The sequence below is a fragment of the Dromiciops gliroides genome, chromosome 5, assembly GCF_019393635.1.
Source record: "Dromiciops gliroides isolate mDroGli1 chromosome 5, mDroGli1.pri, whole genome shotgun sequence".
NCBI classification, from domain to species: domain Eukaryota; kingdom Metazoa; phylum Chordata; class Mammalia; order Microbiotheria; family Microbiotheriidae; genus Dromiciops; species Dromiciops gliroides.
The window spans coordinates 296246482-296261896 of NC_057865.1; the positions used below are offsets into that span (position 1 = coordinate 296246482).

General features: G+C 49.6%; 2 protein-coding genes across 4 annotated transcripts in view; one reads left to right on the forward strand and one right to left on the reverse strand.

Annotated features, from left to right (window-relative positions):
* The window catches only part of PPP6R2 (protein phosphatase 6 regulatory subunit 2), a 152905-nt gene extending 148887 nt beyond the window's left edge, over window positions 1–4018 (reverse strand). Inside the window, exon 1 of the mRNA XM_043968423.1 lies at window positions 4003–4018. The gene's annotated coding sequence lies outside the window, so the exon portion shown is untranslated. The remainder of the gene's footprint in view (window positions 1–4002) is intronic.
* A 394-nt stretch (window positions 4019–4412) lies between these two features.
* DENND6B (DENN domain containing 6B) overlaps window positions 4413–15415 on the forward strand; it is a 31283-nt gene continuing 20280 nt past the window's right edge. For all 3 annotated transcript variants that reach the window (XM_043966712.1, XM_043966714.1, XM_043966713.1), the window contains exon 1: window positions 4413–4632. In XM_043966712.1, coding sequence (XP_043822647.1) covers window positions 4444–4632 — 189 coding nt within the window. In that variant the 5' untranslated portion in view covers window positions 4413–4443. The remainder of the gene's footprint in view (window positions 4633–15415) is intronic.

Sequence of the window (15415 nt, forward strand, 5' to 3'; positions counted from 1 at the left end):
TACACAGAGACTCTCTTTCTTTAGCCAGGGAACTGGGTGAGAGCAGATGTAGCCCACTAGGATTCCCCATTTTCTCTTTTCTCTCTCTTCTATTTCCGAGCTAGACTTTCCTATCTTTCAGAGACATGTGCGTTCTTTACTAATATTTAATATACTTTAATAAATGCTTAATGTCCCCCAAAAGAATATTAGAAATGATTTGAAGAAAAAGCAAAGTACTTTTATGTTTATCCCAGAATTCATGTATAACTCAAGATTAAAAGGGACATGGGGGGCCAAGAAAGAATTCCCACTCCAACACACCTGAGAAGTGATTTCTGGACCTCCTCTGCCTACAGACCTGCTGAGGTGGCTGATTCCAGTCAGGGGCGGCTCTTTTTTCACTTCCACCCAATGTCCTTGGTTATACCTTCTTTGACCAAAGAAAACAAAGCCAGACCCTCTTCCCCATGGCATCCCCTCAAATATTAGAAGACAGCTATGGTGCCATTCTCTCCCTATCCCTAGCCACCCAAGCTTCTCTCCTTCAAGTCAAACATCTTCAGTTTCTTCAGTGAATCTTCCTATGTCATGGACTCGAGGCCTTTGACTACCCTGACTGCACTCATCTGGTCATTATCCAACTCGTCAATGTCTTTCCTAAACCATGGTACCTATAAGAAAATAATGGGCTTTGCCAACACCCAAAGGCCCCAGATTGATTGGATTGAGTGACTTTGCTGATTAACGTACTTAAAGTTAATTCACCTGCCAGACTCTGAAGACCCTGTGTTCTCAGAGACTGTGGACTCTGACACCCTCAAGTCCAGTGAACCAGTGGATTTGGGTGATGCTAGCCAATTAGCTTGAAGCAGTGTGCAGGGACCGTCTCTCCTTGGGAGGCAGAGGAAGCTGGGACTCTGTTTGTTGCTCAAACAGGCTGGTGGTGGGAGAACTTGAGAACTCTAGGTTAGGCCTTTTTCTTGACTTTCTGACCCAGGTGTTCTCTTTTTCAGTAATAAATGCTTAATGCCAAAACTTGGTGCTAAAGCTTCTAATTTATAAGTAACCCTTAGCTAGCTTTCCCTACACTTGGAACAGGAATAAGGTGACACACATTAGATTTTAAACGTCACATACCTCAAACTGTGTAAATTTGTTCTTTTTTGTATTTAGATTTAACATCTCTCTATAAATCTTAGTTTTCTCCATATGCACTATAAACTCCTAAGGGAAGGCACATTAAGTACCTACTATGTGCCAAATCACTGTGCTTTGTGCTTTACAACTATTATCTCATTTGATTTTCAAAAAAATCCAGTGAGGAAGAAACTGGGGCAGAAAGAAGTTAAGTTGACTTGCCCAGGGTCATTTGTGTGTGGGAGGCTAGATTTGAACTCAGGCCCATTGCTCTATCTACCCACTCCACTACCTAGTACAAATGATTAAGATCATTTAGGATTAACTGCTGCACAGTAAAACCTGAATTCAAACAGTTAGTTAGTCCATAAGCATTTATTAAGTACCTACATATTATGTGCTATGCACCTATTACTAAGCCTAACTTGCAGTCTACCCGCTTTACAATGGGGAATGGAAAGAGTCTGGAGTCAGGATGACCTGAGTTCAAATCTGACCTCAGACACTTGACGCTAGCTCTGTGCCCCTGGGCCAGTCACTTAACCCCATTGCCTCAAACATCCAGGGTCACCTATCTCCAGTTGTTCTGATATTTATCTTGCTGGATTGTTGGGAGGAAAGTGTTTTGAAAGGCTAAAATGGACACAGAATTGTGACCTTTGTGCTCCCAGAATCTGAGATGGAAGGGCCCTTTAAGTCCACCTAATCTAAGTTCTTGTTTCTTCGGGCTCCCTGCTAAGGTAGATCACCTGGCTCCTATACCTCTACTAAGTACATTTCTATGGTGAACAGAACTTTCTACAAACCCAGGAACTAGACAGACTTCCTTTCGGTTGTGTTCACTCAGCCCACATAAGTCTCTAGCCTAGTGCATTCCTCCCTCTTTAACCATCCTGCCTAGACAACCATGGCAATAACTTCCTAATTAGTTTTCCAAAATCCATTCCCCACCCCTCCATATAGCTGCCCAATTGATATTCTAAAAACAGAGATATGACCACATCAATATGTCTCAGGGGAAATTGGAGGTGGGGGTCCTTAGGTATTCCTCTTTAAAGAATTACACCTCTGAACACAATCCAATTAGAATAACATAGTCTTTTATTTGGGCACTAGAGAAGGTGACCCAGAGGGAAGACTTCCCTCTTGGGGAGGAGATGGCTTAGAGACTCCCCGAAATGGAGAGGGAGGTCAAAGCTTTTATAGCAGGTGGATGGGTGACTAACCACCTGACAACGGAAGGGTGGTGGTCCTGACTCGTAGAGTTATCTTTGTCCCCTGGTGCCACTCAAGCAGCAGCCTCGCCTAATAGGCTTATCTCCCTTATGTTATGGGAGTATTATGGGCCCTGGTTACCCCAGAAGTTGTCTGGGGAGCTCCAGGACCACCACCTCGATGAGGTAATCAATCCTGTTAGGTGAGGCTGCACCAGAAGGGGACACAGAAACCGCCCACCAGCAGACTGCTTTCGACCCACCAGGATGGAGTTAACAACCATCACCAGATTGCCCACGACCCATCATCAAACTACCCCAACCCACCCCCAGACTACTTCCAACCCATCATCCAATAAGGGACATTTTACCCACACCATCTTAGCCCTATAAAAGGGCTCTCCCCAGGATAGTTGGGGAGGAAAGTGTTTTTAAACCTTCCTCCCGGCCAATAAATCTGTTCTTTTATTCCTAAATAGGGCTTGCTTGAGAGTGTAATTCTTTACAGAGGGGGCATCTAGGTGGCGAAGTGGATAGAGCACCGGCCCTGGAATCAGGAGTACCTGAGTTCAAATCTGGCCTCAGACACTTAACACTTACTAGCTGTGTGACCCTGGACAAGTCACTTAACCCCAATCGCCTCACCAAAAAAAAAAAAAATCTTTACAAAGGTATCCTAAGGACCCACGTGCTTTCCCCCCATAACACTTCCTTCTTAGGTGTGTCTGTCCCAAGGAGAGTCACCCCAGACCCAAATCAACAATTTTCAGTAGCTCTCGGTGGATTCTAGGACAAAATGCTCAGTCCTCCACAAGCTGGCTCCCACCCCCCTTTTCCAGAGTCATTCATCAAACGTGGCCCCCACGCATGCACGCTCCACTCCCATCACATGGGCTATGCCCCGAGAGGGTACCCCATCTCTCCCTGTCTATTTGGCCCTCCTCCGGTGGGCCTCAAAGGGCCCTTAGCCTCCCCACCTTGGTGCCATTTCCTATCCAAACCATTTGGGGGCTCGCCCTCTCCCCCCGCTCCCCAAAAGCATGCTTGTGGAGGCCACAGCGCCTACAAATGCCTGAATAACGCTACGTGGCACTAATATCGGGGTCTTCTAAAGTAGAAGGGGGCCCTGGGCTTTCACAGCCACACTCTCAACCGACACCCCCCCCCCCCAAAGCATTCGGAAAATTATCTCCAGATAGTAGGACCCTGCCCCAAAATTCAGTCTCAGGCCTCCTGGCGACAGCCCCAGACCCTTCCCCACCGTTTTATCAAGCCCCCCATACACTCCTCCCTCCTCATATAAGGACCCCTCCCCTTCCCCATCACTGGCCCCACCTTTGTCCCTCACAAACCCCTCCCCCTTAACTCCCAGACCCTCTCCCTCCCCTCACTGACTTGACCTAACCCTCACAGACCCCTCTCCTCCCCATCCCTGACCCCACCTTTGTCCCTCACAGATCCTTGTTAATTCCCCTCCCCTCCCCCACCCTCTCCCTCCCCTTTTCCCTTCTCCCCCCACTCTCTCCTTCCCCTTCCTCCACCTCCCCTCTCCCCTCTCGGACTCCTCCCTTCCCCCTCACAGACCCCTCCCCTCCGATCACTGACTCCACCTTCGTCCCTCAAAGATCCCTCCCCTCCCCTCCTCTCCTCTCTCCCCCCTCCCAAGCACCTGCAACCCATTCGGCTCCTAACCGTCTCCCGCCCCGCCCCGGGCGGGGCCTCCTGGGCAGGGTCGTTACCGGAAGTGTCCTCATCTGACCGTCAGGGACGCTCTAGCCAGCAGAAGGCTAGTCTCTCTGCCCCAAAGGAGAGCTTCGCGCGCAGCACACCCCTCCGACCGCGGGGTAGCGAAAGTGCTCTGTGAAGGGCGCCTCGCCAGGCTGAGGACGGGGCTGCCTCTCTGGGCGAGGAGACGCCGCTCTCTATGGCTCCCTGACGCAGGCCGGGGCAGAGTTGGGGGGGGAAAAGGGGCGGTGCGGACCCGGGCGCAGGCGCAGTGGGTCCTTGGGAGGCGAGCGCGACCCGGTCTCCATGACGACGCCGCACGGCGGCGCCCGAGGCGGTTCCAGAGTAGCTTGAAGGAGGAGCCGGAGGCGGCCTCGGACTCGGCATGGACGCGCTGTGGGGCGCTGCCCCGCGCCCGCCGCCAGCCGGCCTGGGCCCCTCAGAGAGCCCGAGCTCCACCCCAACCACGACTCGCCGGCTCCGCCGGCCGCCGCTGCCCTGGGCGCGCTTCTCCGCCTGGCTCGAGTGTGTGTGCGTGGTGGCCTTCGACCTGGAGCTGGGCCAGGCCCTGGAGGTGAGGACGGCGGGGGCGGGGAGGTGTGGGCGGGGGGCGGGGCTCTGCGGCCCGGCCGGCCCGGCGCCGGTCACACACCCAGCAGGTGCTTAATGCGTGCTTGGCGGGAGGAGGAGGAGGAGGAGGAGGCCCAGGGCTGCTGGGGCGCCGTCCGGGGAGCGGCCCCGCTCCGGGAGGATTGGAGCGGACCGGACCGGGCCGGGCGGGGGAAGCAGGGGGCGCCGAGCCGAGCCGCACTTCTTGGGCGTGCCTCCCTCGCCTAGCCCAGGGACGGAGCAGAGGAGGCGGCCTGGGCCGACGGTGTCGCCCCGGGAGCCCCCCCGCCCGGGGTGTCCGGGTCTCTGACCCCTGTTGTTGCTCCCCGGGGGCGAGCCGCCGCCCCGCCCCCCGCGGAGACACCGCTTCTGGTCCCCACGCGTGTCTCTGCGCCCTCTTGCAGGAGCATCCCGCAGGGGCCCGAGGGACCCCTCTGTGGCCGGCCCGGGGGAGAGGGAGGTGGTGCTGTGGGCAGTAGAAAAGACGGCTGCTGCCCTGCAGAACTCAGAGTCCGGGGAGAGCCCGGCCGATCTTGAAACGCCCTCGGGTGCCTCGGCCTTCTTTGGCCTCTTCTCCCAGGCCAGGCTGTCGGCTCATCCCTGAGAAACTGGCGTCTTGGAGACGCCTCAGCCATCTAATCCGCTTCGTTATTGGCTCGGGGCGTTTGTGTGGCTAGTGCCCGCTCAGTGGGCTGGTCACAAATAGGATCCCCTTTCACCCTCACAGCGACCCTGTGACGGAGGGTCTGCTGCTGTCCCTAATTTACCTTGAAACCGAGACAAAGAAAGATTAAATGACTTGCTTAGGGTCACCCAGTAAATGCCTGTGGCCAAATCTGAACTCGGTTTCCCGGACTCCAGGCCCAGCTTTCTATCCTCCGAGCCACCAGCTGCCTCATGGGGTGCCCTGCAGATGATAAGCTCTTTATAAATGCCCGTTGATCGACCTCTGATAGAAAGTTGAGATGAGGGGTCTTGGAGAATCTACACGCTTTCCTCCCTGAGGTTGCTTCCCATCTCCTTTCTGTGCACACTAGTGTATGTAGACATCTGTGCCCATCTATACACACCTGCACCTACTTCTTTCCATGCTGCCTCAGAATGGGAGCTTGAGGGCAAGACTTTTATTGTTGCTGTTGGTTTGTAGCCTTTCTTTGCGTCCCATGTGATTAAATGCTTTGGGATTGATTGATACTGAGGAAGTATTTGAACAAACCATTGATGACCCTCAATAATCCTATTTGAAGGGATTCGGAATTTGGTGGTTTCTAAAGTCTTCCGACTCTAAAACACTATTATTCGGCAAATCCTAGTTGCTGGCTCACCATGATAAGTAGCAGTTTCAGCCTGGACCCTGGTACTTTCGACATTAAGAGCAGAGATAACCAGGGAAGAAGAATAGCTCAGGATGGAGGTCCCCTGAGATGCAGTGGGGGAGGGTGCGAGTTCTGGTTTCTCTGGTCACTAATTGAGTCAGTCCGGATTGATTCCTCTCTAAGGAAGAGGAGACTCGAGAGGGGAGGAACAGGAAGGACTGAGGGATTGATGGGAAATATGAGGGGGGTGAAGACCGAACCAGCACACTGCCATCCTGGGGTGAGATGAAGATAATGAGTTTGGAGAATGGGATGGGAGGGGAGTGCCTTGGAGTCGAGGGAAGGCAGCTTAGGAGGTACAGTAAGGTACACTGGGATAGCTTGTGCAGGGCATGTAGGATGCTCACCAGGGCTTTTGCCTTCAGATCAGAATGCAATTTTGTATAAGACAAATGTCATTTACATCACCTGTTCGCTGTGCCTGCCACGCCTTCCCTCCTCATCTCTGCCTCTCAGAATCCTTGCTCCCTCCGGGAAGTCTCCCCCTCTGACTGCTGACACTTAAAATCTACTACTTTATATCATTTGCTGGTACACGACTTTAGGATTCTTGGGATTCCTTGGAAAGTACAATTGATATTTCTTCCCCAAATAGAAAGTCAACATTCAGCCAGACCATTTATGATTTTCCTTCATGACCTCTATGTTCCAGCAAAACTGGACTGCTCTTAATGCCCTTCTCATCCTGGCCTCTTTGTTTCCCTTTGCTGCTACCTCCCAGAAGCTCTTCTCTCACTGCCCAGTGAAAGTGAGCTTTCTATCCCCTCCTCCCCCTAAGTTTCCCAGAGCACTTTGTCTGAATCTTCTTTAGCCCAGGTCTGATCTAGGTCCCGTTCTACCTTTTTCCCTGCTTCTTGGGGCACTCACATCCTCCCTCCCTTCTGGGTTGGGCAGACCGGGCCATTTTTCACCTCTGTATTACCAGTGAATGCCAAGGCAATTAATAATAAACATCTGTCCATTGATTTGTTTTGGACAAGTTCTCATTTTTCTTTTGTACCTTCCCTCTGTCTCTGTCCCCTTTATTGCCTCAGGTTCTTTGTGGATTTGATATCCGATACTATTAGTCTGACCTCGCTGAATTCTAAGTATGGGCCAGCCATGGATGTCCTCTGTCCCAAGGACCTCAGGCGGGAAGGTGCAAATGGTCTTTGATATGACCAATGAACATCAAGGCCATAAGACCCATGCTGTCTTGCTGCCTTCTCACAATTTCATTAAACCCTATAACCACCCACATACTTCCCCCTTGTAGTGTCTATCTGTGGTTTCCTACCCCAACCCCAAGCTATCCTGTGTAGATCTTCAGCCCTCTAAGCTCCCTTGTCTCCTGCCTGCCCTCTCTGCTGCTCTCTCCTGGGCCTCTTTATTCTTTGGGTAACATCCATTTGCACTAGCAGAGGGATCTCCTACCGTGCCAGCCATACATGGCTAACAAAATCCATTCCAGTTTTCCATATATTGATTAGAAGTATTTCTAGTTTAAAAAAAAAGTCATCTGAGAAGAGTCGAGAAGCTGGGGCCAGAAGAAAACAGAAATGGGAGAAACGAGAGTGTTTGGGTGTGCGCACGCACCTCCCCCCCCCCAGGTGTAGACTCTGTTGTGCTAGTTCACGTTAGGTCCCTGGTATCTGCAGATATCACATGCATCCTAGGGGTGTGTTTATTGTTCAGTCAGTGGCCTTGCTGATTAAGGGATTGCTGCCTGACCCGGCCGGGAAGTTAACAAAAAACATTGAAGAATGAAGTAAACAGTCAATGCCTAAAGCAGGGGAAAGAGCAAGGAAAAGAACAGTCTGGCACTGAGTTTCACTGAGTGTCGGCACTCTTGAGTCCAGTGAAAAGTACATTCAAGAAAATATATTACCAGGCTTTTTGCCATCACTCACCCAGGACCATGGGGCCTTGCGTGTGCCCTGCTGCTGTGCTCTCCTCTCTATGTTGGCTTCCCCCATTAGAATGGGAGTTCCTTAAAAGCAGGGACCATCTGGCTTTTCTCTTTAGATCCCCAACACTTACTTTGTAAGCATTTAATAAAAGCTTTATTTACTCCTTCAGCACTGAGGACTGGGGAAAAGGGCAGGGTTTGAAGTCTGGGCATCCTGACTGCTGCCTACAACCTGTGTGCCCTTGAGCAGATGCTTCCTCTTGTGAGCTTCCGTCTTCTCATGTAAAACAAAAGAGTTTGAGGTCCCTTCCACCTCTGGGTCTGTGATCTTATGGCTGGTTTTCTGCCCTGGTGACGGGCAAGCCTTCAGAGCATCCCGAGCCCTGAGCCCCGATTGCCCAAAGGCCTCTTGGGCTGTGTTTGGATCTGTGGGTGGCGGCAGGGCCAACCCTGTTCCTTCCTTTACTGCATACCCCTGGGTTGCCCAGGCTGGCCAAAGATAAATGAATTCCCGTGTAACTTGTAGAGGACTGACTCGCTCACTACCTCCAGAGGAGAGCCCAGCATGGCTGGTGTGAGGCAAGCTTGGGAGGGCCTGCGGAGCCGCACTACCCCAGGGACTTTCCCATTCCCAGACTGCTGCTGGCAGAGAGCGCCCCTGGTTTGTCTTTTCTTGTACAGCTTGATGGTATCTCACTTTTTTCCATTCCAAGCATTTGTTTTCTCTAGCCCTTCCATTTTTTTCCCCAACTGGAAACATTAACGACAAACATTAACAAACAAAGCCATCACAACTGTGCCCAGCCGGAAGCAGTTTACTCTGCGGCTTGGTCGTTGGACGGACAGGAAGGATGGAGGCAGCAGGTTTCAACACAGGTTGTTGGGAGTCATGGTTGGTCACTGCATTGGTCAGAATAGCCGAGTCTCCAAATTGTTTGTCTTCATAATGTTGTTGTTGTATGTATTCTTCCCCTGGTTCTGCTCGATTTATTCTGCTTTAGTCAGTATAAATCTGCAGGTTTCTCTGAAACCATCCCCTTCAGCATTTCTTATAGCACATTAACATACCACAGCCTGTTTAGCCATTCTCCAGTTGATGGGTAATCCCATATATTTCAGTTCTTTGAGACCACACCAAAAAAAAACCCCAACATATAAATATTTTGGTAAATGGGGATCCTTTTCCTTTTTCTTTGATCTCTTGGGAGAATAAGCTTGGAAATGGTATTGATGCATTGAAGGGCATCTTGCTAGGTGTGGGCCTGATGTCAACACCCTATTAATTCAGATTTGACATTGAGATTAAATGAGGCCCTTGTGGGTCATTGAAGAATTAACAAAAAGATGTTTGCTTAACCTATTCGACTAGGATATAGAAGTACTACTATATGCCCCCCCTTTTTCCCTGTAGAAGTTAATTTAGTCAGAAGGGCAGGGTTCAATGACTCTCACAGTCTTCAGACCCTTATTAACTGTGTGACCCTGGGCAAGTCACTTAACCTCTGTCTGCCTCAGTTTCTTCAACTGTAAAAAGGGAATATTAACTACCTACTTACAGGGTGGTTGTGAGGATCAAATGAGATAATATTTGGAGGGGAGAAACCACTGAGGACAGTGCCTAGAGCATGTCTTTGTTCATAGATGCTTCTTTTTTTGTTTTGGGGGGTTTTTTGCGGGGCAATGGGGGTTAAGTGACTTGCCCAGGGTCACACAGCTAGTAAGTGTCAAGTGTCTGAGGCCGGATTTGAACTTAGGTCTTCCTGAATCCAGGGCCGGTGCCACCTATTCTCCCCCTCCAATAGATGCTTCTTAAATGCTCATTCTTCATTCTTCAGACATCCCCAAAGCCATCGAGGCTTCTGAGCTGTGTCAGCAGAGCCAGAGGCTACCCCTGCTTCTGGCCCAGGGGAAAAAACACAACCCTGGTCCTCTGGTTCTATAGGATCAGGGCAGATGTCCTTGATAATTTCCTGGAATGTGGTCTCGACTCTTTTTCTGGTCATGGCTTTCAGGCAGTCCAGTGATTCTCAGATTGTCTCTCCTGAATCTGCTTTCCAGGTCAGTTGTCTTTCCAATGAGGTATTTCACATTTTCTTCTATTTTTTCATTCTTTTGATTCTGCTTGACTGATTCCTGGTGTCTCATGGAGTCATTAGTTTCCACTTGTCCAATTCAAATTTTTAAGGCATTGTTTTCTTCAGTCAGTCTTTGTGCTTCCTTTTCCAAGCTGCTGATTCTTTTTTCATAATTTTCTTGTGTTGCTTTCATTTCTCTCACCATTTTTTCATCTGAGTTTGTGTTTAGCTCTTCCCTGTCAACACAGAAGCTTTCAATGGTGAGAGCTCTTTTTTGTTTCTTGCTCATATTGCAGCTTTTTTTTTTTTTTAAGTTAAGGTCGACTCCTTGGGCACCAGGGTCACTGTTTCAAGCTTCTTGTGCTGGGAGATAGGGGCTGTGTCATGGGCTTTCTACTCTGAGGCCTCTATGGCTTGCTGATTTCTCACCACCTTGGGCTTGCTCCCTGTGCCTGCTCCCAGTGTGGCGTGCACTGGGATGGCCAGGCCTGATCGCGCTCGTCCTGTGGGTGGCCCCCTAGCTGGCAGCCTGCCCTCTCAGCTGGTGCTGGTGGATCTCACCACTGGCCTGCCAAGCCAGGATCAAGGGGCCTCAGTTGCTTCCTGCTGACTTGCCCCAATCCCCTCCACTCTGCACTGCGCTGAGGTGCACTGTGCTCCCCACCTGCCTGAGTGAGACCCACCTTTCCTGAAGTCTTTTAAATTATCTCAGCTTGAAAGATTGTGTCTCTGTCTTTTTGTAGGTTCTGTAGTTTCAGAATCAGTTTAGAGGCTTGACTTAATGTTGTTTTTAAGGGAAACTTGGGAGAGCTCAGGCAGCTTACTGGCTTCTCTCCGCCACTTTGGCTCCATGCCCCAGGCCTGGTCCTATTCTGGATTAGGAACAGCGTAGTGACTTTGGGGGCATAATTCCAAATTGCTTTCCAGAATGGCTAAACCAATGGACAGCTCCACCAAGAATGAATGTACTTGGGGCAGCTAGGTGGCGCAGTGGATAGAGCACCGGCCCTGGAGTCAGGAGGACCTGAGTTCAAATTCGGCCTCAGACACTTGACACTTACTAGCTGTGTGACCCTGGGCAAGTCACTTAACCCCGATTGCCTCACCAAAAAAAAAAAAAAAGAATGAATGTACTTGTTCAGTCATGCCCTTGTGGATTATGGTGTCCATGAGGTTTCCTCACACAGATGCTGGAGTGGTTTGCCACTTCCTTCTCCGGTAGATTAAGGCACACAGGCCCAGCTCTCTATCCAGGTGCCCCAAGAATATACTAGTGCGTCTGTTTTCCAGAGGCCCCCGCCCCGTGGTGCTTGGTGGATAGTGGGTGTTTCCCCTCTGGCAACGTCACCTTCTCACTTCCTTTATCATTTATTGCTCCTAAGGTGCTCTGGGCTGGGAGACCAGTCTGCTTAATTAGTCAGTAAGCATTAAGTGCCTACACATTAAGTGTATACTGTGTACCAGCCACATGTGCTAAGCAAGGTTAGAGACACAGAGAAAATGCATTTGAAAGAGGACCTTGGAGACATTTCAAGAGTCAAGCACTGTGAGTGAAGTGAGCAGAACCAGGATGATTTGTATGATAACAGCATTGTGAAGACAAAGCTCAGAAAGGCTTAAGAACGGTGACTGGTGCAGCACCACACCCCAGCTCTACATCCCATTGGTGAAGCAGGCTACCTCCGTCCTGGTGCAGAAGGACACGCACATTGTTGGACTTGACCGACATGGGATTTGTTTTTGTCACTTTTTTGTTTTTCAGTTTGGGGGGTGGATGGGAGTAAGTGCAGGGGATGGGGCTCAGAGATAGAGTCATGCTCTCCCCACACAGAAGAGCAGGAAACAATCACAAAGGAGCAGGGCAGCTTGGAAAGCAACTCTTGAAAAGAAAGGCTAGCTCCAAGATTCACGTTGTCACATGAAGGCCATTCCTGTTCCCCATTGTAGCTGGAAATGCTCATTTTAGCTGATATTTGTTAAGTTTGGAGTTTAAGAAACAAAACTACAATAAAAGTATGTGGTTTCACTCCTGCCTTTAACCCACTCCAGGACCTGTGAGTGATAGAGAAGCTATAGAACTACATTGGGAGGGGTTTTCCACACTGGAAGATCTCAGATACCAGTGAAATCATAGGTCCATTCCCCCTTTAAAAAGTATGAGGGGGGGGGGCAGCTAGACGGTGCAGTGGATAAAGCACCGGCCCTGGATTCAGGAGGACCTGAGTTCAAATCCGGCCTCAGACACTTGACACTTACTAGCTGTGTGACCCTGGGCAAGTCACTTAACCCCCATTGCCCTGCAAAAAAACCCAAACCAAACCAAACAAAAAAAAGTATGAGGACTTTATGCAAGTTATTCTGGTACTCAAAGGCCTTTTTTGTGTGTTCTCTCCCTTTTTTCCTCTCTCTGTCCCTCTTCTCTCTCTCTCTCTCTCTCTCTCTCTCTCTCTCTCTCTCCCTCCCTCCCTCCCTCTCTTTCTCTCCCCCCTTCTTTTTCCCCTCCCTCTCCCTTTCTCCCCTCCTGTCTCCATCTCTGTCCTCCACCCCACCCCCATCTTCTTTCCTCCTTTCCTCCCTCCCCCTTCCCCTCCTTCCCCCCTCTTCCCTCTTTTCCCCACTCTCTCTGTCTCTGTTTCTCTCTTTCTTTCTCTTCTGTCTTTCCTCCTGATAGGGAGGGGCTTAATCAACTTAGCTGATCCTACACCAGATCCATTCTGTCATTTGGTAAACATGGGCTTCAAGATCATGTCCATTTGATTAAAGAGAGGGGCCCTGTGCTCCCTGACCCCCCCCATATATATATATTTGAGGGGGGGGCAATGGGGGTTAAGTGACTTGCCCAGGGTCACACAGCTAGTAAGTGTCAAGTGTCTGAGGCTGGATTTGAACTCAGGAACTCCTGAATCCAGGGCCGGTGCTTTATCCACTGCGCCACCTAGCTGCCCCTCCCCACGTATGTTTAAGAATTCTCCTCCTAGAACTGTAGCCACCTTGGGACACTGGAGCACCTCAGCCCCAGCTGGAATGACCCCTGTGCCCCTGCCTGAGGAGCTGGCTCTGCATTTGTGGCACAGAAGCAGCCACCTGCTCTCCCCTGCTGGCCTGGGGTGTCCCCCTGGCTTGTGTGAAGCCTGCTGCCACTTTCGCCCAGGATGTTGGCACCAGCCTCTCCTCACCCTCAGCTAACCATTCGGAGCCCCCAGAGAGGGGGCAGCAGAGGAGCACTGGCCACAGCGGCCTGGCAGGTAGGCAGTGTTTGTAAGATGGCTGCAGCAATAAACAAGATCTATTCAGGAAGGAAGAACCAAGTTATCACAAGAGCCAAACAGGCCTGTAAGACAGTAATCCCATGTCAGGGCAGATGTGAGCGTTCATCCTTCCTGTTGGGGTGGGGAGGGCGTCAGTCTATGGCGTCACTGCTCCCCTTGCAGCAAGACTGACCTACGTGTTCCTAAAATTCAGGGAGGAGGGGGAAGGAACAAGCCGCCTTAGGTGCCTACTATGTGCCAGACACTGTGCTATTGTTGTTATCCCCATTTTACAGTTAAGGAAACTGAGGCAAACAGGTTGCCAAAGGCCATCCAGCTAGTAAATGAGGCCTGATTATTCCTCTTGAACTCAGATCTTCCTGACTCCAGGCCCAGAACTCTGTGCAGTGTCTCTCTACCTTGCTGGCTCTTAAACATAAAAGTTCGTAAACATTGATGCTCCCTCTAATTCCCTTACTTCCCAGTTCCCATGACCACCGACGGCCACATCCTTGATCGTACCATACCCCAGTTTTGGAGTTCCCAACCTCCAGAGTCCTGCGATCTGATCATCATCTGATCATTGCATCTTTCCATGGGATACCTTTACCCAGCACCCCAACTGCCATCCTCTCCTGCCCTCTTTTCACTTCCAGATAATGTATCCGTTGTCTCTCAGTGTACTTCCTGACTCTGATCTCTCGCCCATTTGTCCTCTCGCCAATCACACCCAATATGTGCCCTGACTCATCATGTGCTGCAGAGCAGAACTGGAGGAAATCATTGAACAGCTGACTTCAGTCACTGCAGGTGGATGTTATCTCTTCCTTACTGGGCCCTTACTGCCACAAGACAAACATTCTACTCCTCTATAGTCCATTTGTTCTCCACTATCCCTAGCAGCAGCTCCATGGCCACCCCCCACCCCTCAGCTAAGCGCCTTGTCTCAGACTCACTTCCAAATTGAAGCCATTTGCAGAGTCCCACTTCTCTGCCGTATGGGAATCCTTTTTTACCTCCTGTCTCAGATGAAGTGTCCCTTCACCTTGCCAAGACCAGTGCCTCTGCGTGTACCTCGATGCCAGCCCTTCTTCTCATCTCCAACAGATTGTTCCTGTTACCATCTTTGCTGTTCTCTTATCTCTCCTTCTATACTGCTGCCTACAGACACACCCATTTCTCCCCTGTCCTCAAAAAACCCAGGTCTTCTTCAGTGGGAGTCTAGCCCTCTGTGTGCTACTTCTCCAGTGTCAAAGACAGGATATGACGGCATGACTCATTTTAATTTTATGCATCTTATTTTAAGAAGAGCACCACAGCCAAGGCACAGAAAAGGACATATAGATTCAAATATAAAATGATCCTTTTTATCATAAAAGCATTTTATTATTTTCTAGTTACATGTAGAGAGAGTTTTCATCATTTGTTTTTCTTTTTTTTTTTTTTTTTTTGGTCTTTTTTTAGGCAACGGGGGTTAAGTGACTTGCCCACGGTCACACAGCTAGTAAATGTCAAGTGTCTGAGGCTGGATTTGAACTCAGGTACTCCTGAGTCCAGGGCCGGTGCTTTCACCACTGCGCCATCTAGCTGCCCCCCATCATTTGTTTTTATAAGATTTCTAGTTCCAAAATTTTTTTCCCTCCCTCCCTTCCTTCCCCCCTCCCCAAGACAGCAAGCAATCTGATATAGGTTATATATGTACAATCACATTAAATATATTTCTGTATTAGTCATGTTATGAAAGAAGAATCAGAGCAAAAGGGAAACACCTCAAAAAAGAAAAACAAAAAAAGTAGAAACAGTCTGGTTCAATCTGCATCTAGATTCCACAGTTCTTTTTTCTGGATGTGGAGAGCATTTTCCATGATGAGTCCTTTGGAGTTATCTTGGATCATTGTATTGCTGAGAAGAGTTAAGTCTATCACAGTTGATCATCACACAATGTTGTTGATAACTGTGTACAGTGTTCTTCTGGTTTATAAAATGAGCCTTAAAGAAATGAAAAAAAAAAAAAAACACACACACACAACAACCACCTTAAAGTCCTGGAGGAATATTCCGTGCTCATGACTGGGCTGTGCCAATATAATAAAAATGACAATACTTCCAAAGCTAATTTATACTTTCAATCCTATCCCAATCACATTACCATGGGATACTT